The sequence below is a fragment of the Colletotrichum costaricense genome, assembly GCF_030867565.1.
Source record: "Colletotrichum costaricense strain IMI 309622 chromosome Unknown Scaffold_23.1, whole genome shotgun sequence".
NCBI lineage: Eukaryota > Fungi > Ascomycota > Sordariomycetes > Glomerellales > Glomerellaceae > Colletotrichum > Colletotrichum costaricense.
In genome coordinates this window covers 726,942-747,881 of record NW_026848252.1, presented here as the reverse complement: position 1 = coordinate 747,881, position 20,940 = coordinate 726,942, and the positions used below count along the sequence as shown (strand labels likewise).

The 20,940-nt window shown below is 53.6% G+C and overlaps 6 protein-coding genes across 6 annotated transcripts; 3 read left to right on the top strand and 3 right to left on the bottom strand.

Annotated features, from left to right (window-relative positions):
• Positions 1 to 753: 753 nt before the first annotated feature.
• Positions 754 to 3,108, bottom strand: CCOS01_15406 (WD repeat domain-containing protein; the record flags this gene model as incomplete). Its single annotated transcript, XM_060463545.1, has 8 exons — positions 754 to 1,578; positions 1,641 to 1,755; positions 1,810 to 1,846; positions 1,900 to 2,321; positions 2,392 to 2,538; positions 2,631 to 2,773; positions 2,899 to 2,987; positions 3,075 to 3,108. The coding sequence occupies 8 exons, from the start codon at positions 3,106 to 3,108 to the stop codon at positions 754 to 756; spliced, it is 1,812 nt and encodes a 603-aa protein (XP_060306148.1).
• A 963-nt stretch (positions 3,109 to 4,071) lies between these two features.
• On the bottom strand, positions 4,072 to 8,868 carry CCOS01_15405 (PH domain-containing protein; the record flags this gene model as incomplete). Its single annotated transcript, XM_060463544.1, has 5 exons — positions 4,072 to 4,536; positions 4,591 to 5,327; positions 5,379 to 8,565; positions 8,629 to 8,775; positions 8,848 to 8,868. The coding sequence occupies 5 exons, from the start codon at positions 8,866 to 8,868 to the stop codon at positions 4,072 to 4,074; spliced, it is 4,557 nt and encodes a 1,518-aa protein (XP_060306147.1).
• A 2,814-nt stretch (positions 8,869 to 11,682) lies between these two features.
• On the bottom strand, positions 11,683 to 12,733 carry CCOS01_15404 (uncharacterized protein; the record flags this gene model as incomplete). The annotated part of the gene is made up of 2 exons (XM_060463543.1): positions 11,683 to 11,966; positions 12,046 to 12,733. Coding segments are annotated over 2 exons (972 nt in total), but the record flags the coding sequence as incomplete, so codon positions are not given.
• A 1,142-nt stretch (positions 12,734 to 13,875) lies between these two features.
• CCOS01_15403 (uncharacterized protein) lies at positions 13,876 to 14,193 on the top strand (the record flags this gene model as incomplete). The annotated part of the gene is made up of 1 exon (XM_060463542.1): positions 13,876 to 14,193. The coding sequence occupies one exon, from the start codon at positions 13,876 to 13,878 to the stop codon at positions 14,191 to 14,193; it is 318 nt and encodes a 105-aa protein (XP_060306145.1).
• Positions 14,194 to 14,651: 458 nt separating this feature from the next.
• On the top strand, positions 14,652 to 16,034 carry CCOS01_15402 (uncharacterized protein; the record flags this gene model as incomplete). Its single annotated transcript, XM_060463541.1, has 1 exon — positions 14,652 to 16,034. The coding sequence occupies one exon, from the start codon at positions 14,652 to 14,654 to the stop codon at positions 16,032 to 16,034; it is 1,383 nt and encodes a 460-aa protein (XP_060306144.1).
• Positions 16,035 to 17,327: 1,293 nt separating this feature from the next.
• CCOS01_15401 (uncharacterized protein) lies at positions 17,328 to 17,549 on the top strand (the record flags this gene model as incomplete). The annotated part of the gene is made up of 1 exon (XM_060463540.1): positions 17,328 to 17,549. The coding sequence occupies one exon, from the start codon at positions 17,328 to 17,330 to the stop codon at positions 17,547 to 17,549; it is 222 nt and encodes a 73-aa protein (XP_060306143.1).
• Positions 17,550 to 20,940: the final 3,391 nt, after the last annotated feature.

Here is a 20,940-nt window from a genome sequence, read left to right as displayed (position 1 = left end):
CATCCTCATTGGCTGCAGCCTCCACTACATCAATGAGGATGGGAGGGTTCAAAGACGTCAAAAGACGTCAAAGCTCCCATCAGCCTTGGTGGGATGCTAAAGCCCCCAAATCCCCCCCCTGCTCACCAACCATCCAGTGTTATCTCTTGGATGCGACAATGACTGCACAACTAGACATGTCGACTAGGCATCTTGCATCAGAGTTCACCTCCCACAGCTAAACAACAACATGAGATGAAGAGAATCCCCCAGACACATGCGCACAGCAGGTTGATCTGTTTCCAAGGAGAAAGAAAAAGAAAGTTTCCTTGGATCTGACACGTCTTGCGACAGGAAACTATCTTCTAGTCCCTCAAAGTGCCAAGAACAGCCCACATCCAATGGACCAGATGAAACCATCACCTGGGCGGACTGACATGTATCAGAGCCTTCCTATCGTTCACCACCTCCATGAACACGCTGGTAACCTAGATACCAACTAAACTTACAAGTGGGCTACGTGGTTCATAGGTTGACGCATCACCGCCAGCCATGCGCTCACACAGCATGCACCAAAGAAACGACCTGAGGGGAAAGAGAACAAGATAGGTACTTATAACACCAAACTAACTCTGCTTGTGACAATCACTGCTTGCTATCCATCCCAAAGACCCAGTTTTCATCACATCTCTCCCTTCTCCAGATGCACACTCCCCCTTAGACCCCATTTCTTTTACACGCTGTAGGTCACACAAAAATATCAGAGGAGATTCCCTAAGACCGCGCGGCCTCAAGTTCCAGCTCCAATTGTCTGATCCTCTCGCTCTGATCCTGAGACCCGCCAGCGTTCACCTTGCGCTTCAGCCCCTCGACTTCGTCCGACAACTTGCTAATCTTGTCGTTCTGCTTGCCAATGAGCTTGGTCTGCTGCTCGAGCATCTGTCTGATCTGATCCAGAGATGACTCAATGTGCGTCGAGGATGCAGGTGAGTTGGCAGATGCGGGCTTGACAGGGGACTGTTGTGCGGGAGGCGACTTGACTTGAGCAGGGGAGGCGGCCTTGATAGGCGAGGGAATCTTAGCCGGCTCGGCACAGACAGGAGCAGGAGCTGCAGCAGGGGCCGCGGCGCGCTGAGCTGGTCTTTGTACCTCCTCAAAGCTTGAGTCGTCATCCTCATCCTCAGGCTCAGCAGGCTCGTCATCCTTGAACTTGTTGGCCATGTTGGACATGGAGGCCTGCTGCTCCTTCATTGAGGGAGGGGGTGAGCGTGCCACCGGAGTAGGCTCCGGAGCGGGGGCGGGCTTTGGCGCAGGCTTTGCAGCTGGAGGAGGAGCCGAGGCGATCACGGGAGGCTTGTAGTCAGAGGCAACCTCCTTCGGGGCGGTACCCTCGTACACACTCTCCAAGTCGATCTTGGAGGGAATGCCAGTCTTGCCATCGAGCCAATCCTTGGCGCTGACGGCAGGCTTGAGGCCAGTAGCAGGGGGGAAGATATCGGACTGGAAGGTTTCGGCTCTACGGGGGACGGTGAAAGAGATGGGCTCGATGTAGCTATCGTTGACCGTCTTGTAGGCTCTCATGACCTCGTTCTCGTGCACCTACGCGGCGTTAGATATGGCTCTCTAGATATTCCACCACGCGCGCGCTGAAGTCGACCTACGTTAATGCCACGACGGGGAACGAAAGCAATGCCTCTTTGGGGCTCGGCGGACTTGTACTCGCTCAGGTATTCGAACTTGTCGTTCTCGTACTCGTAGTATCGGATGTTGCCGTCGCTGTCAGAACTGTCAGTACGCCAAGGACTATACTCTGCTCAATGAACTACTTACCCCTTGCCAGCAAGATACAAGCAGTTGGATCCGTCATCTGTCCGTAGTTTAGCAACTATCCCTTACGAAGGATGGACCTCCAACACTGACCCCAGAAAGGCATGATGACACCAGAGATGGAGTCAAGCATGCTGAAACCTCCAATCGGCTCACTGCGGCCAGGCTCCCACAGCGCAAGCTGACGCTCGCTCATGCGCGAGAAACCAGCCGTGGCGAAACGGTTGTGCTCGCCCATCCAGACAGCTCTGCTGTTCTTGGCGCCCGGGTGGCCAGGGGCCTCGTGGACCGGCTTCTCGGCGCGCACATCCCATACGCGGATCTTCTTGTCGCGAGATGTCGTGACCAACATGGAGCCGCTGGCGTTCCACGACAGACTCTGGACGATGTCGTTGTGCTTCAGGGTGTGGGTGGGCGAGCCGGTGGTGATGTCCCAGAGCTTGATCGTAAAGTCGCCGGATGCGGACGCGAGAATGTTTTCCGCAGCGGGGTTGAACTGGACCTGGCCGACCTTTCTGTATGTTACATATCAGCATCATGGCCGAGAAAGTGGAGTGGGAGAAGAGGAGGTCACGGGCAACGAACCTCGAGTGGCCAGCGAGCTTGCTGACGGGGGAGACATCGGCGGGCTCGTCGGCATCGGTGTAGAGGGTGAAGTTCTCGGGAACCTGCCAGAGGAAGACCTTTCCATCCTCAGATCCAGAAGCAATCACGCGGTCGTTGAAGGGGTTCCTAGCACGTGGTCATCAGTATGATTGTCGCGTGCGCTCGCCGTCGTCGGTGGATGGTGCGCGCGGGTCGCGGCGTCGCGGGGATCGGCGTACCAGTCGGTATCCAAGACGGTGGCGGTATGGCCTCGAAACAGCGGGATCTGGTCGGGCACCTTTCCCTTCTCGCCAAGGGGGATGACAGCGAAAGCGCCGCCACCGCCGGCATCCCAATTGACGGAGAGGTAGTCGGGGTTGGCCTAAAGGTTGCGAGTTTCTGGTCAGCCTCTTTCTCTTGTGTTCTCCTATCGACCCCGGTCTTGCCCCCCCATCAATTGTCTCGGCAGGAGGGCAAAAGAAGCAAAGGAGCGAACCCCTTACTTACCTTCACCAAGTTGGTATCCCAGGCATTTCGGCTGATGTGAAGATTATCGTAGCAGAACTCCTTCCGGGTCGGCTTGCCAAAGACGTGTCCTAGACGAGAGGAAATCGGGCGTCAGTAGTCAGCTCGTCCCAGCGCAACACGGTGGCATGCGACAGTTTAAACAAAAAAAGACCCACGATATTTCGACGCTCGCACAAAGCGGCCCGCCATTGAGGATGATTTATGTTTTGGAAGACCCGGGTGGCGGGAGGGAGGAGGGGAAGGGGTCGGTAAAGAAAGAGGCAGACGATATGCAATGCTGTGTAGGGAAAAGCGACGTAACCTGCGATCTCTTGGTGATCCAAAAGGGGAGGATTCGGTGTAATAAGATAGCTGGGAGCTGTTGCTGGCGGGCCCTTCCAAAATAACGAACTAACGGGAAGACGAAGTGGGTGCTGCCGCCCGCCTGCTACTGCTGCCAGCCCACTGCAATTCAGGTAGCGAGCAGCAATCCATTGCTCTGGATGGGTACGTACCCACCTGCAATTCGTGCCGCTGCACATTACCTTCGGTACGGATGGATACCTTGGTGAAACTCCCCCGGCCAGCTGCGCCCCCGTGGCTTCCCTTCACTGACGAGAACATCAATGGAGCAAGGGTCCAGCAACTTTATGCACATCACCACGCACGTGATGCATGCGCTCCTCACCTAGGTGACTACGAACTTACCAGGACCTAGGGTGAACTCAATTGCCCTCGGATTATGACCCAAGTAGACGAGGCAACAGATATCACTGCACGAAAATGCAATGCCAAATAATTTAACGATAAAAACCTCCCATTTTAGTACAACATGATACGTACAACCAAACGGGCTACCCGACTCCTAGAACAATGCTCAAAAGAAGCCGAGTGCGAATTTAAAACAACAAGCTCTCAATCTCCGGAATTTCCTCCATCGCCATCGCCATCCAAACCATGCCCAAACGCCATCCTGTCTGCCAAATTATTAGATATTCAGGCAAGCGCGCAGTCCACAAGACACAAGTCATCGCAACAGCGGACCAAAGACAACATGATGATCCGATCACGAACTCCAGGTCCAAGAGAATCATAGATCATGCCGTGCCTCCCCATTACTTCGTGTCCCCTACCCGTGCCGATCATGCCAAATCATCAAGAAAAGAAGGGGTATTAGTTGAATGTGCTCTTCGTACGCGAGTGCACCCGTCGGCCCTCTTGCCGCCGTCGCAGCGCCTCCTCTCTCTTGAGGATGAGCTCGCACCACTTGCCCTGCTTGCGAGAACCACCAACATCGTCCTCGCTGTCGCCGCGACCGGTACCAATGAGGTCCGTCAGAGCCAACAGCCAGCCCTGCTTGTCCTCGGCTGTGTCGGCGTAGAAGTCAATGGTCTCGCCGTTGTTGAAGCGGATGCGGAAACCCTCCTCGACAAACATGTATCCTTCTTCTTCCTCGGCGAAGGCTGATCGCCGACGTCTGCCGCCCTTGCCGGTCGTCTCTCGCTCCGTCAGGGCACGCCGGTCGTCAATCAGCCTCTTGGCATTAGCCAGGTTGATAGTAGCTCGGGGTTGACGGGTAGCCTCGTGGTAGGCCGTGAGCTTCTGGCCAACAAGCTTGAAGTATCGTCGACGCCAGTACTTTGATGAGATTAGCACGTATTCGGTATGAATCGGATATGACACGAGACTTACAGGGCAGTCGCCACCCTGTTGGCTCAGGTGACCTTCCCAGTTCTTAGCAAGGCGCTCCTCCGCAGCCTTAAGCTCTCGGATACAAGAGTTCATGCTCTTGGGCATGTCCTCCTCGGTGGATCCCTTGGGACGGGGCACAAAGAGCAACTGTAGCTCCAACTTTCCAATCTTGTAGGGGGCGCGGCGGACAACAGCAGTATTACCACGCTTGCTCTTGACGCTGGAGGCGAAGGTAGCCTCTTCAGTCGCCCACTCGTTGAAGCAAGCCACGTCAACGACATAGGGGCGACCGTAACAGCGCGACTCGTGCTCTTTGAGGCACACGTACGAACGAGCAAAGCTACCATCCTCAGCCGCGAGTGGAGACAACAAGTCCCAGGCGGTAGGCGCGACCTTCATCTGTCTGGCCTGAGCAGCCTTTTGCTGCTCGGCGGCTACACGCTCCTCCTCTTCGCGCTGGCGCAACTCCATCTCCTTCCGCTTCTTGGGAGACGCGAACACCCTGCTAAAGGTAGACGTCTTGGGCTTGCTAGCCTTAGTAGGAGACTGCACGATCGCCTTCTTGGCAGGCGCGGGCTTCTCCAGCTTCACGTTGAGGGTCAGCTGGAACTCCAGGTCGTTGGGAACCACAAGTTCAAACTCCTGGCCGACGGGAGCGTTGCGAGCAAGCTCAAGCCAGGCGGTTGTGACACAATGGACACCATTGTCAAGCGTCAGGCTGAACCAGGTACGCTCAGCTAAACAATTGTCAGTAATCTGGAGATGAGGCTTGGGAGGGTGGAACATACTTCGGGGAATGGGCAGGTCGAGATCCTTGACTCCAAGAACCTTGACGAAGAGGCGGCCACGTTCGCCGCTTTCCTCGGTCGCAAGCTCCGGGTTCAAGTCCTCTTCAGCCAGGGGGTTAAGAGTTTGAGCATTGCTCTCCTGGCCAGGCATAGGCGGCACAGGACCACTTGTGTTGGCGCGGCGTCTGATGCTCTTCTGTCTGGGCCTACCGTTCCAGGGCTCGACGGTCCATGACTGAGGGCGGTCTGTCTTAACGGGGGAGTTGCCAGCAGATCGAGTCTTCCACATGTCAGAAGACTCTTTGTCGCTCGCTGTAACAACTTTGGTGTTCTGGCGCATGAGGTATCCGCGCTGGTTCTTCTGGTTAGCATTCTGTGACTCTTTCCTGTCTGGTGAAATGATTTTATTCATGGTCGCGGTCGGCTTGGACACTTGTCTGCTGGTGCTGCCACTTGCGATGCGAGATTTGGGGACTAGTTGAGAAAAAGCAACCTTTTGTTGTTCAATGACACGATCGAAATCTTGGTCAAGGCTGAGGCCAAAGTCAAGATCCAATGTGAGACTGCGCTTCTTGAAGCTCGAGCGGCGGTCCACGAATTCTTCGTCGTCGTGGATAGTTGGCTCTCCCTGCAGATCCCTTGACAGCCTGTTGCGGTGGCGTTCAGGAATGGCTGGAATGTCGGGCACCTCGCGACTAACTTGGCGCCGGGCTTCCCTCATGGCAATGATGTCAGAGGGTGTGTTGGAAGGTCTGGTCTTCAACTTCGATCCAGATGCCTTGATTGTCGCCTGCCTCTCCGGAATAGCAGGAGATTCCATGGGCAGCTCGTCGAAGATTTCTGATTCAGAATCGGACATGGGTCGATGAATGACAGACTCGGGCGTACCAGGCTCCTCCTCATACTCTTCATCCTCTGGATCACCCCAGCCGGAGCCGTCGTAATCAGGCTTGGAGAGATGCTTCGGGGTCACGGGGCGCTGCATTTCAGCCTGAAGCTCCGTCATCTTTGGCGGGGGCTGAAGCTCCTCGACTTCCTCGGCAGAAGGCTCCGGAGGCGGAGGAAGCATGAACGACTGCAAGCCCTTGGAGAACTCGTTGTCCCTGCCCTCGTCGTGGAATTCGGGGAGGCTGTGCTTGCGATCAGAGGCAGTGTCGACAGGTGCATCGACTGTCATCTCTGGCGACGGCTCCTTCTCGACCTCGGGTTCGGGCTGAGGCTGTTCAACAACCTCATCCTGAGGCTCGCTTGTAGGCTCGATATCCTCTTCAACGTTTGTCTCGGGTGTCAGCTCCCTGACTGGGGGGTCAGCCGGAGAGACAGCGCGTTGCTCGGGCGAGCTGAAACCCTTGTCGGACTTGAGCTCCAGGGGTCTTATCTCTGAGGCCAAGTCAAATGTCTGGAAGGGGCTAGCAGCACGAGGTGTGAGGATGTCCTCGTCGACCTGAGTGACCTCGGGCTGGCGAGCCGGTCCGTCAGAGTAATGGCTAGCAGAATCGGCATCGTTCTCGTCAATGTCAGACCGCGCGTAGAAGTCTGTGATTGACTCGGTGTCGACATCAGAGGCCTCATCTCTGTGGATAATGACACTACCCTCGTCGCTAAGCTCGGAGATGTCATCCAGGATGGAGTCTTCAGTTGAAGGAATTGGGACATCCGGGTCAAGGGGCAGGGGCAGACGACGCTCAGGGCTGGGTCGCTCGGGGCTGGAGCTAGGCGCAGGCGAGGAGAAGTAGTCACCTCCTTGGTCATTGGCGCCACCATTGACGCGACGCATGATGGACTCACGGGAGATACGGCTAGGCAACTCGTAGTCCTCGAGGGCAGATATATCTCCAATGGTATCATCAGCCTCATCTGCATCAGCGGAAAGCATGCTGGACTCGGCTGTCTCAGTGTCGGAAGCGGGGCTCTGGATTCTATCGCGCTGAGCACCGCGACGAAGGCGACGCTCTCTCTGCTGCTCGTTGGCAGACTTGTGGTCGTCTGAGAGCATCATAAGCTTCAGTCTCTCTTCGAGAGTCATCTTGCCGTTGCCGATGCTCTGGATCTCGTTCTTGCTGGCAGCTGCCGGGGGGGGCGGTGGCAAGCTACGGTGGGCGCCCACCATTCTCTCTGCTGTCGCGGACAGGCCAGGAGAAGATCGGGAGTCACTGAAGGCGGGCGAACCACGGGCGGGTGAGCCCATGCCGGGAAGAGGAGGCAGGGGGCGGTGATCCGAAGTTGACGAGTCAGATCGAGTGTGTTCTGTGCGGCCGATACGAGGTGGAAGTGCATCTGGCATGGGGCTTCCATCGAAGGGATCCTCCATACGCTCAGCAGACTGTCTCCAATCGTCAGGACCGACGACGGGAGTCTTGTCTGTATCCTCTAGCGACGCATCGAAGCTGTCACCCTCCATATCGTGATCTCCAAAGTGGTAGTGTCCGTCCTCGTCGTCCTCGTCATCCATGGAGTCGAAGCTGCCCTCGCGCGAGTTGGATCCTATGGAAGAAATGTCCGGCGTGGCCATCTCATATTCGTTGATTTGAGGTGGAGCCGCGTCAAAGGTGACGCTCTTGGCGTGGCGATGAAGCGACTTTCCAGAAGGAAGCTCGCGATCGTCAAAAGAAGTGTCGGCCGACCAGGTGCCAGTCTCGGGGTCGAAGCTGCTCTTGAAGTTGCTTCTCGAAAGGGAAGACTTGATAGGGGACCCTTGGTCCTTGCCCGGGCTGCGCGGCGGGTTCGCAGGGTTAATTTGCATTGGTGTAGAACCCTTGGTAGGGCTCGTTGTCGGGCTGAAGATGGGGATGCTCGACCTGCTGCTGTTGTTGCGCTGGTGGCCGATGCCTCTGTTCAGAGAATCAGAAGATCGTAGGCCATTGATGATTGTTGTCGTTCCGTCATATGAGGGTCCGGAATGCTTAGCGAGAGGACGCTCAATTTGGGGGACTCTTGTGGGATCGTATTCCTGCTTCTGCTCGAGAGCGAGAATGTTGCTGTTCTTGACTCGAGAGGCTCTTTGGAGACGTTCGATGGAAGTGCGTCGGGTTGGCGAAGGCGAGCCGTGACGTGCGCCGCCGTATAATCCGCTGTTCTCAGTGCTGATGGAGTCCAGGTTGCGCTTCTGCCAAAACAGTCTGGGAGACGTAGTAGTCTCTAGTGGGGACGACTGGAATGGAGAGGAGTCGGTGTTGAGGGTCATTTTCTATACGACAGCTGTTAGTGGCAATTCTAGACGGGGATTGTGTCTCAGACACGGTCTGCTTACCTTGGAGGGCTGCTTGAAGCTCGGTGAGTTCCGCCTGAGGTCTGAAGGAGAGAGCTCGGAAAGGGGGCGAGGTATGCCAGTGCTGGCCTTGGTAGGAGGGGGAGATCCCGGAGTGCTGCTGCCTTTGCTAATGCGCAAAGGATGTACCTGTTGGAAAAGTGAGAGTCAGTCGCTCGCGGGCAACGCGATATCATAGCAGTGGCGTATGTCAGAACTTACGGGATCCTCAGAAGACGCCATTTTGTGTGATATTGTTGTGACTGCGCAAGCGCATTTGGGGGGGAACAATCGCAGTACGTGGTGGTAATGGCGATCAAAACTCGAAAGAAAATCCGATGTTAAGCAGACTCTGCTGCGGTGCGTTCCGGGGTGATTGCCGCGAGGTTCAGAGCGGATTCGCAAAGATACACAAAGGGGAAAATGCGGTAGAAAGACTTTTGTCTGCTAGAATGAATGTTTGACTTTTCTCTCCTTGGGTGGCTCTCGGGGATGTGTGCTGTCAGATGCCGATTCGGGTCATAATCGAAGGGTAATTCGGTATGGGTTGTTGATGACTGGAATGGGCAGAGCCGAAGTATGGGGATGCTGGGTGATGAAGCTGAAGGGGGGAGGGAACAGCGCAAAACGACAGCAACACACACAAAAAAAAATCAAAAAAGGGCGATGCCGCCAAAGTGCAGCAACAGGTAATGGGATAGCGTTCCTGACGGCGGTTGTGGTGAGAAACAACAAGAGGGTGAACGGGACGTTGTGTTGTGATGCGTCGATGTGGTCGAGTGTTGTTTAAGGGCAGCGGGCGGTATGAGTTGACGTTGAGGCGGGGACTCGATGATTGGTGCGCGGAGGGGAAGAAGTAAACAAACAAGGAAGGCAGCTCTTTGTCGGTGGCGTTGCTCCTGGCGACCTTGTGTTTAGTGTGATTTTTGGCGTGACAGGGGTCGATAAAAGACCGGGTACGTACCTTTGACGGGAGAGTTAGGACGAGGGGTTGTTGGCAAGCCGCAGGCGGCGGCAGGCTTTTCGAAGCCCAGCATCCAGCCAGCCATCCACTCCATCCACCAATCCAGCCAGCATCCAGCATCCAGCATGGCAAGAAATGGGAAAATAGACCACTGGGGAGAGGGGAACGGCCGACGACCGGGGTGGCTTTGGGCGGGTGTCTGCTGCACGTGCCCACTCTTTCTGTGACACTGCTCAGCGGTTTACGATGCAATCTCAAGATGTATTCAAGCGAGCAATAGCCAATGGCTGTTCATGGTCTATGCCTTTGATGCCGAAGACGACGAGTTACTGTGGACTACGGATACCTAGGGAACAAGATGCCTACTCTAGAATTATCTTTCCAGTCTTGATCGTCAGCCACTACTACGGCGTCTGCAGGGAGAGAGACTAAAGGCAAGCTAGAAAAGCAAGTATCCGAGGCGAAAGAGGGGAGCCACGAGCAAGAAAAGGAAGGATAAAAGAAGAGAGGAGAATAATATTCATCAACAACAACTTGATTTTCGTTTCTGTGTGCGCAAGGACTGTACAGTACTGCATGTACGGAGTAGTAGTGTGTGCTGCTTATTGCCCGAAACCATCAGGCTTACTCTCCATCTCATGCTTGTCCGGCTTCCCCCTCGTCAATGTTGTTGTTGAACCATGATAATTCTCCGGGCCAACAGCAGCTGAGGACATGGGTTCTGGCAGCTGTTGCAGTCCATGGTCAAGTCATCGTGATGGCTTACTTACCCAATACTCCGTACCAAACGTCAGAGAAGTCGAGACCTTGCCCTTGACCTAGACCTGGGAAGCCCACGCTTGGTTCCCGCATGTCGTGCTTCTCTCCATCACTTCGCATCGCACAATCCCATCAGATGGTGGGTTGAGTGGGCTCTGAGCATTTTAGCCCGTCGGCTGGATATCGATATGGAGCTCGTTGTTGCTTTAGACGTTCCCCCTCTGCCCGTGCTCGCCAGGGGTGGGCTGTGTTATGATTTCTCGTCATCCAATGTCACTCTGGGTTACCAACACAACCGACGGAAGAGAAGAGACAGAAAGCTGTTGTTGTTATCGAGCTTGCGGCCTGTACTCGGCTTTTTTGGCTGCCATTGCTTGTCCATGCATCTGGCCATGGTTTTTTTCTCCCCATTGTTATTGTTGTTTTGATGTGTGCTCCTCTCTCGATTGCTGATTCGTCTGTCTTGATTCGTATCTAATTCCTCGAGTCTACAAGTACTTTGCATGTGTGCGTGTATAAAAAAACGAGAAAGATCGTCCGCCGCGCCCGGACTTTGCTCCTAAGAGCTGCACCGTCTTGTCCCCGCCCCCGCCGGCGCAAAGCCATTTTTTGCGAGAATGCCGTCCCATCGTGCAGCGCAATTGACTTCCTGGTGGTCCTGCCTGTCAAGTGTGATCCACGTATCCTCCCCCTCCAGGCTTCTCCTCCTCCTCCTTCCTCCTCCTCATCGTCCGATCGAGTCCACAAGAGCCAGGAGCACCTGCTGGCCCCCAAACACTGCGCAATATCCTAGCCCCTCCCTCCTCTTCAGCCCCAAGAGAGGAGCCACGGTGAGGAGGAGCGACAGACGAAAGAGGGGCCAAACAACAACAGACTTTCCGGTCCGATGCACACCATCGTGCAGGGCACGCAGGGCATCTCTTCATCATGTACGATTCGATGCAATGTACGTACATATGTACGTAAGTTTATCTCGCAAGAAAAGCCGCGCCCCCCGGGTCCCATCGGCACGCGAGAGCGAGGAAAACCTACCTATTCGTACCTGCAAAACTAGAGAGGAAAGAGGAGACGTTGGGACTAGTGCCTGTCTGCGCCGACTTCGTGCGTTTTACACCAGCTCCATGAGCCCATTATGCGTGTTTTGTTTCTTTGTACTCGCTTCTTCTAGCGCATCTGCCCACCGTTGCTTCGTCGCACTGGCTGAAACAACATCGCCGCTCGCCTCCAGCTAAGTTGCACGGCCGCCGCGTCGGATGTGACGCCTGTCATCCAGGAACAAGTGTTGGTTTGGTTGTTGATTGTGGGCATTCGACTTTTTTTTTTTTCTTCGACGATTACTGAGATTTATTCCACTCAACACACTCCTCCAACTTGACCCCGTTGCCGCCGAAACAGTCCAGCGCGCTACCAATCGTCAGGTCCACCTTGCCCTTGCTCAGCTTCTTCACCATCTCCAGATCCTCCAGGTTCCTGCCGCCGCCGGCGTACGTCACGGGCAGACTGCACCACTCGGCCAGTCTCTCCACCAGCTTCTCGTCGATGCCCTTTTGCAGACCCTCGTTGTCTGCTGCGTGGATGAGGAACTCTGAACAATAGGGCTCCAGCTGCTTGATGGATTCTGCAACACACAGTCAGTCAGCCAGCCATGTGACATCCACGCACTTCGTGTCTATCAAACTGTGCCGCTAGAAACATACCTTGATTGACCTCCATGTCTGTGATCGTCTGCCACTTGTTCATGGCCACAAACCACCTGTCATCTCCGCGCCGGCGGCAGCTTAGGTCAATGACAAGCTTGTCCCTATCGCCTCCCAACGCCTGCAGCACCGCATCCAGCCTCTCCTGACTGAACCGTCCCTCGGGAAAGAGGTAGGACGTGATGATGACCTTCTCCGCGCCGGCGTCAACCCACTCCTTTGCGTTCGTGTCGTTGATGCCTCCTCCGACCTGCAACCCGCCGGGCCACGCCTTTAGCGACTCCCGCGCGGCCTCGGTGTTGCCGGGCCCCAGCATGATGACATGGGCGCCCGTGAGCTCATTGTCTTTGTACAGCCGCGCAAAGTGCGCCGGCGGGTGTGTCGAGACAAAGTTGGTCTTGAGCTCGGCTGTTGTGCTGTCGAGGGTGCCGCCGACGATCTGCTTCACCTGGCCGGCGTGCAGGTCTATACAGGGGCGAAAGCGTGTCATTTTTGTATGTGTGTTGGTGTATACTCTGGTGGTTTGAAGAAGTTCTATCAACTCGAGTTCCACGGCTGCGTCACTGCTTGACCCCTCCTGTTCAATTTTGTGTGGATGGTGGGGTTGCGATGTCGGTGCAAGGCTAACTGCCGTTCTCTTGTTGTGAGGTTTCAGTCTAGTTGATACAACTTGAATCCAGTCAATTGAAATGGCCCATTCGATCGCCTGTTTCTTGAAACCGGACTTGCAATTTACATCTCATTACAATGTCATTTCCTTGATCGGCGAGGGAAAATTCGCATGAACGTCCACAGGATATGTTAAGCCGATACTTCAGTCCCGTCTTAGCCCAAATTCAATCCCAAACTCAAGCCTTAGAGGTAATACAGGAAGAACAGAAAACCATTCCTTTTCTGAAACTGAAACAGAGCGTCAGACTTTTACGACGATGACAGCTTTTCCGAGATCTTTTCGATGTTACGCGAAGCCCTCTGTATCTGGACCAACTGGATTTCGCTGCAGAGGCGACACTAGCGATACTAGAGTTCTCACCCGGCGGCAATCTTCAACAAATCCGGCTGTGTGTTCTAGTGGTTATGATTCCTCGTTCACAATGTGAACACTTGAACTCCGAGGAGGTCGCAGGTTCGAACCCTGCCGCGGTCACAGTATCTGAAACTTTTGCATTTTTTGGACTTGATCTGTGTGTTCCTTCTTCTAGTCGGAAAGTGCACATACAGGCAAAATTGTTTGAATTCCAGAGACGTGCCTTGAGCCATGCAGTCTATCGGCAGACCGCCTGCCTTTCAAATGTACCTTCACGTAGTACTCCGCTTCAGTCCGGCGCAGTGCCTTTGCTGATAGGATGGAGAGCAAACAACATGGCGTCGGGCAGACCAGCCGTTGAGTACTTCTCTCCTGTAGCTCCTAGATGTGCACATCTGTCATCATCTTGCTGGGCTTGGAGATTGTTGCATTCAGGTGCGTTCAGCTGCTGAATCCTAAACCAAGTATACCGGCCGAGCCAGTCGTGTCGGCGCTTTGCCACATGCAGTCATCAACAGCACCCAATCGAAACCTGCCATATGCAGCTTGCAACCTCTTGGGATTCAGTTCTACACGCTGGAGATGGATGGAGAGATCAGGCTACCAATGACACGAAGTTACGAAACCATCCACGGTTCTTGAAGGAATCATGGAGGCGTAGTAAACAGGCTGTTGCTATTGTGCAACCACAAATGCACCATCATGCTGATGATATACTTCTTGACTTTGATCCCCACAACAATACGGGGCTTTCATTCAGCTATCATCGAACCTCTCTACCTCTGGTCTAACCAAGAACCATCATGAACATACCTCGGAAGCCCCTCAAAGGCGTCTCAAACACTTCGCTGACGCTGCCGAGATATGCAGCGACTATAGACAGTGAACCTCCTCGTCAGTCCAAAACTCCAACCTCGAATTCAAACTCCAAGGCTGTCGACGACTCTGCAACCGAGACTACTAGTCTCACCTCGGCCTTGGCCAAAATCGATACTATCAAGATTAACGAAAATAGTTACAGCTGGACATGGGAGATACTGGCCGTCGTTGTCAGCATCGCAGCCTTGATCACAGTCACTGTCCTGCTATCGGTCTACGATGGAAAGCCACAAGCAACATGACATTCTTTCTTCACCTTCAATACAATCATTTCCGTCTTAGGCACAGTATCTAGAGCTTCCCTTGCCTTCGCCATTGGTGGCTGCTTGAGTCAGGGCAAATGGAACTGGTTCAGGCGCAAGCACGATTACATTACAAATTACGATCGCTTTGAGGAAGCAGGACGCGGTCCTCTAGGAAGCGCCCGTCTCTTGTGGCATATGAAACACAGGTAAACGAGCCCCCTTCCACGGTGCGATACACCTGGCTAATTTCCATACGCAGACACTGGGTTTCTCTTGGCGCGTTGGCTGCCGTCGTCTTGCTCGGATTCGAGTCATTCCTTCAGGCGGTCGTCGAACTTTATGAGAAAGAGGTTGAGTCGTCAAATCTAGGCATTATTGCATCCATCGGTCGGACACAGAGACTCGATTTTGGCAAAGCGACATTCAGAGGAGATTCTGCCATCGGACTCGAGACAATGCCGGAGCCCTGGGGTTCCATACCTTTTCAAAGCATGTTCGATGAATATGATTATGGCTCGCTCTCGGCCATCTGGACAGCATTTAACGATCTCAACTCTTATAGTACTCAGCAACCTTCCTTCACTTGCGCCACGGGAAATTGCACTTGGCCTCCTCATGCTTCGTTGGCAGTTTGCAGCGCTTGCAACGACATATCAAGTAACTTGAAGAAATCGACGGGGTACGCCCACCCAACAGACAAAGTTCTTCTTACTGTCCCTTGGTCGATTACTTATGCAGTGTATAAGGACGACGACAGGCGTGCCTATACCAAGTTCCAGTTACCGACGATGAATTTGAACATTTCCAACTTTGATAGTGATTTTGGACAACAGGTCGAGTTTACGGCTCAGGTCACAACGCAGCCCGGAAGCACGCTGTCATTCCAAGACTCGAAGACTTTGATCGCCTCTTTCGCCATGATGAAAAGAGATACGACTAAGACAGGTAATAAGACAGTAGGCGGGGCGACTGCTCTAGAATGCGCCTTGTCTTTCTGCACAAACATCTACCGCTCGACCGTTACAAAGGGTATTCTGAAAGAAGATCTAATTGGCTCCTATACCATTCGGAATCTCAACTCATTCCTATCCTCACCAGTTGGGGAAGTAATTGAGGACGAGAAGGTCAAAGTGTATAACGAGATGACGAATTACACCCTTTACTATTCTGTGGGCTTCGAGAGAACGGATTTACAGCTTACTATACCGCCTGACGATGATATTGTTGCGTTGATAGGAAACAACAGCTTGCGATTCAACATAAGTCAGGCCGCCGCCACAACCCTGCCGGGTGCGTTTGTGAGGAAGTTTGCCAGGCGCTCCGGGGACTTAGCCTCGAAGCAGCTCATCTATCCGACCTTTGAGACGCTCGAGCCCGAACAGCCCTCAGTAATCACTACCCTTGGAAAATCGCAGAATCTGACAGCCACTTTCGAGATGGCAGCTCTCGGTTTGACCAAGTGGATGCGAGATGTCTCGCTTCTGACAGATCCTCACGTGGGAACGACAAAGGAGTCAGTGGTTCACATACGCGTTAGATGGGGTTTCATGTCGCTTCCCTATGGTGCGCTCCTCGTCGGTTGTCTTTTTTGTCTGTTCTCAATACTCGAGACGAGGAGGCTACGACTCCCAGCCTGGAAGGGAAGCTCACTGGCGGGATTGGCTCATGGACTGGATACAGAGACGAGGGAACAGCTCAGGGGGGCGGAAGATATTTCGATGCATGCTAGATACGTCAAGATCAAAATGGCCAACTCTACATCGGGTCCGGAATTGGTTTCGTCCAGCAACCCTATACGCACACAGACGCAACTCACCCCATCAACACCAGAGAGATGAGCCAAAGCATTCGTCAAAATCAATAACGCGTTAGGCACCATCATAGTCCATGAGATAAATAACAGTATTCTTAATGAATGACTGTTGGAATTCGTTGTGAATTCTAGACCTGACCCGTCTAAGTGGTTCCGGAAATTCATGCTGCGAGAAGCAGCCACAGAAATCCATGGGCCATCGCGTCACAGGAGATGCTTATAACGTTCATCCTTTCTATATCTCTTTTCCATGGTCTGGAAGTGAGCGCAGAAGTTCAAGGATGTCACTTCGAACTACTTCGGGCGTATTCACCTGCTGGACACTATTTGGAGAGTTATCGTATCCATCATGAGCTTTGCGAGTATGACCAGCCATTGACCATCTGCATTGAGTACAAGAAGCGTAGAAGTGTATAATGAATTGATTCGAAGAAACGAAGCGCAAGCCGAGCGAGTCATTGCAAGCTCATCGACCGGTACTCAGCTGCTTCCTAATACATCGCATCGGAGAAGCAAGATCGCAAAGATGAACGACTATACCGTACCGCGGAAACTTCTGGCCGCGTGCAAACCAGCAACACGCCATCGCTGACTCGAGACTAAGAGACAGCCGCAGAGTCATGAGGATCTCTGCTTCAACCCCATGACGGCATCGGGCATCTGCGAAGAGCGGGCAGACGAAAAAGTCGGAGTTTACTCCGATGCTACCCTTACAGTCTCTCTCCCATGGAGCCTCTGTCTCGACGATCGGCGTCAATGGCCCTTCTCTCGCCCCCAAAAACATGATTCAGAAAGAAGCAGAGCGATCATCGGTCCACCTAGAAAGCCACCATGCACTCATGCACGACATTGACCCTTCTCGGAAAGAGCGCTGGATGGGAAAAGTCCAAACCCCCATTCCATAGAATCAGCGACGATAACACCGCCGTCAATATAACCTTCCCGATATTTCATCGCGATAGGTGGTAGCGCTCGAACAAGGATGAGAGTCAGTCTCCAGCATCGGATGGTCACACCCAGACTCGTGGGAGAGGAGAGAGGAAAACGACCCCCACCCTCCATCCCCCCCGGACCGCCGAGAGAGGAAGAGAGAAAGACCGGGGACCCGGACTCCACTCCGAACAACACCGGCATCGCCGACATTTGTCCTTTTTTTCCCACACCCGGCCGAATCTTCCCCCCTCGCCCAGGGAGAAGCAACACCTTCCAAAAATCGCGGCAAACCTGCAGAGCCGGCCGAAAGAGTCAGGCGAGTGTGCCGCAAGTGCATGGCAGGCAGGCCATAACATGGTGGTATCGTCGAGGACCAGATCCCGAAATGAGACTCTGTAATCATACCCCGACAGGCCTATCACATCCCGAGAGTTGGTTCTATTGTTCCCCCCTCCCGAATGGCAACACCTTGCGACACGTATTTCAAATCGCCGGTATCATTTGCTCGAGTTGCCTTTCCGCTTTTCCAGCCCCTCCAATAAGTCTACCTACCCACCTACCTTATGGTATAGGAATGCCGGTACAGTCGCGTCGTACTATACGATAAACCGAGACTACCCTATCTCGCATCTATAACATCCCGCAGCTAGTTACAGACATAGACCAACCACGCCAGTCCTTTCCTATCCCACCTATCACCGAGAGAACCTACTAAAGTAATCTTATCTACTTACACAGCACCAAGGGAAAACCACCACTTGCACCTTAGCCCATCCACTAAGAACATCGTGATGACTGGGCAAATCTGCCCGAACAACACCCAGCCAGATAACCTGAGAGGTAGGTACTTTACTCGCCTGACTTACTTGGGTGCCTAAGCAGGAACACAATGGAACGCACTTCACAAACACGACTCAAAGTGCCCCGCGCCTCACGTCATCTCACACAATCACGCACAATCTAATCCATCTCATCACACTAGCACAAGACCCCCCTCTACGGAATACGCGCTACCATCATCGCTCACGCGGCCGCGGCGTCAAGTGCGCTTCAGCCGCCGCATAATCACCACCACCACCACTCATCGGTCAGGTTCGCCTCGAACACCCCGTATCCTAACCCGATCATGCTCACCTTTGCCCAGCCCCAGCCCCGAACCAAGACCACTCACTCACTCACTCACTCATCACACTCCTTTCACCCACTCATACCTACGTACACCTACACACACCTTCTCTCACCTCACCTCAATGGAGAAGAAGATGAAAAAAAGTGTTCCCACCTTGGAGCATTCCGCCGCACCGTACCTACATTACGTGCCTGACTTGCGTGATACTAGTCCCGGAATCCGGCATCACACACACTCACACACACACACACACACACACACATAGTCTCACACACATCATTTCACAGCGTACGGAATACTGGAACCTGCGTTAAGCTCACCGCCCTTGCTTTGGTCCCTCGCCCTTTCGCTCCGATCACTTGGGACCATCGTCGCCTACCCATTGGTTCGTCATCGTCGTCGTCGCATATCTCTCCGGGTCAAGACGGTGGCCTAGCTACCTTACCTTACTCCCCCCCACCTCCTTCAAAGCTCCGACATCATCGGCCTCTATCACGAGACCTCGACTCGTTCCCAGACCATCCGTCATCGCTCACCCATTCAACCTCCATTACGATACCCATTCACACCTTTCCATCACCACCGTCTCACAAGACAAAGTCCCCCCCATCACGAGCCTAAGCACATGACTCGGAAGAGAACAACAGCCTCACTTTGATCCATCATCAAACCAAATATCGTGAACAAGACAGCCACTCCAAAAATGTGATGTCTCTGTGATAGAACCCCCTAGAACCCCAAGAACTCCCACTGCCGAGAATATACCTGCCCGCCCACGCCGGCACGTACACAATCCCCGCCAACGTCATCAAATGCCCCGGCCTCAACCAAGCATCACTAGCCTCGGCCCCATTCGAACCGAAGTGATGCTGGCGCCCTGCCGGAATGTCACGATCCATGGAGACCAAAACCCAAGATGAAGAAACACCCCCACTCAGCGCATATTCAATCAGCCGCTAGCCCACTGCCGTAATTCTCCCGCGCCCGCCGGGAAAACAAAAGCCTGGAACGCGAAAATGACACGGAATGGGACTTAATTCAACGGTCTTATCCAGGAGGATGGTAAGAAGGGAATATGAATACCTTGAAAAGACCAGTGAACTTGAACGGCCGCACTATTACTGGACGGACAAAATCGAACCCAGGGATCAATTGCTGACAAAGTCATCTACTCCTTCGCTCTCACTCGCTTGACATCCCCAAGCGCTTGTGTAACACACAGTAATCAACAGAATCCTTCACTTGCACCCGTAAACCATAAACCCGACCTCGAAAAAAAAGGTCTAGACTCAAGTCAGCGAAAGAAAACCACAAGCGAAGCGGCACAGCAAGATCGTCCTCCCTTGACAATGATGGTCTGGAACCTCAAATCAATGTACACACATATCCCATTGGCCGTCTGTCCATGGTGTGCCATTTACTATCGAGATCCTGCTGTAACCCAACATCCTGTATATCATTATCCGTGACCTGCACAGCCAAACAGCATTGAGCAGGTACCTCAGTCTGCACTCTGCCTGCCGAAAGCCGCCCAAACTGACCCCCCGCGGGGGAGAAGGAAGCAAGGCAAGGCGAGGCAAGGCAAGGCAGGCAAGAGACAGAACATCTCCCCAATCACACAAGTCGATCCTCTTATCACGGCATTCCCAGACTTGTCCATCCGCGGGAATCCGATCCCTCTGTCGTCACACCTCCCAAGTCTCGCGTCGAGCGCGTCTCTCTTTCCTGTCTGTCCCTAACTCGCCCGCTTCACCTGTACTGATAGAGTGATACGCTGGCAAACTCCCCGACTCCCGACTCCTCGAGTCAGTGTCGCACATCGCCAGGCCCCGCCCGTCCACTTCACGATCCGGGGAAGACCGCACCATACAGTCAAAAAAGAACCAGTGATCGACATGCTACGTCTGGGGGAGCAACATTGCATATCGTGAGGTCCAAAGAGGTCTGGCGTCTGTGGATCGGACGATTGGGGTCCTTACCTTGCTCATTCTTCCCCCATCTCCGAGGTGTCCCATCCTATTCACCTCGGCTTTCCGTCATTGAACTCGGCGGTGCCGATCGATTGACAGTCAGCTCGACGCGATTTCTCACACAGTTGCGATATGTCAAGTATACATGATTGATTCAATTCATCGGTCGAATAACCCGCTGGCTACACATTGATGCTAACTGGTATTTTCGGAAAGAATATGATATTGTTCCCATTGAGAGGAGGGGGAGTACTGTATCCGCCATGTACCTCCTCTGGGTTGAAAAGGAGTATGTGAAATGCGCGCCCGAATACTAGATCCGTGATGCCCTTGATGCTAGCTAGCTATTCCCGATTTCCGTAGATGCTTTGTCCTTCTATGTATGCTCAGATGGCCTTTGAAGAACCCGTCATGTGAGATGATAATGTTGCCCAAGCAGAGAGTTGTGACAACAGATGATGAAAACAACAACAGTAAACCCCCGTCAGGAACTACCTTCCAAACCCGCAACACGGAGTATCTCGTAGAAACCTCCGTGTGCTTTCGTTGGGTAAGGCGTGGGTGAACCAAACGGGTTTCGCTGCAAAACCAAGACAGGATTAACCATCCCCAAATCGCTTTACCAAATGCCCATTAATGCCCATGCCCCATGTCAATGCAACCCCCAACTTTTTTGTGATCCTGCCCGAATTTCCCCTCCCTCACATGACCGAAGCCATGACGTTTCGCAGTGCCAAAAAACAATCGTAAATGCGCAAATGAAGCCCCCACAAGGCGCAATGCTAGTCTCTCTGCCGAGATGCCATGCCTCATTTTTCGTGGGGTTGATTTGCGGGGGGCAGCAGAGGAGGTAAAGGCTGGTGAATGAGGTGTGCGGATGAGTCGGAAAGGTGACACCC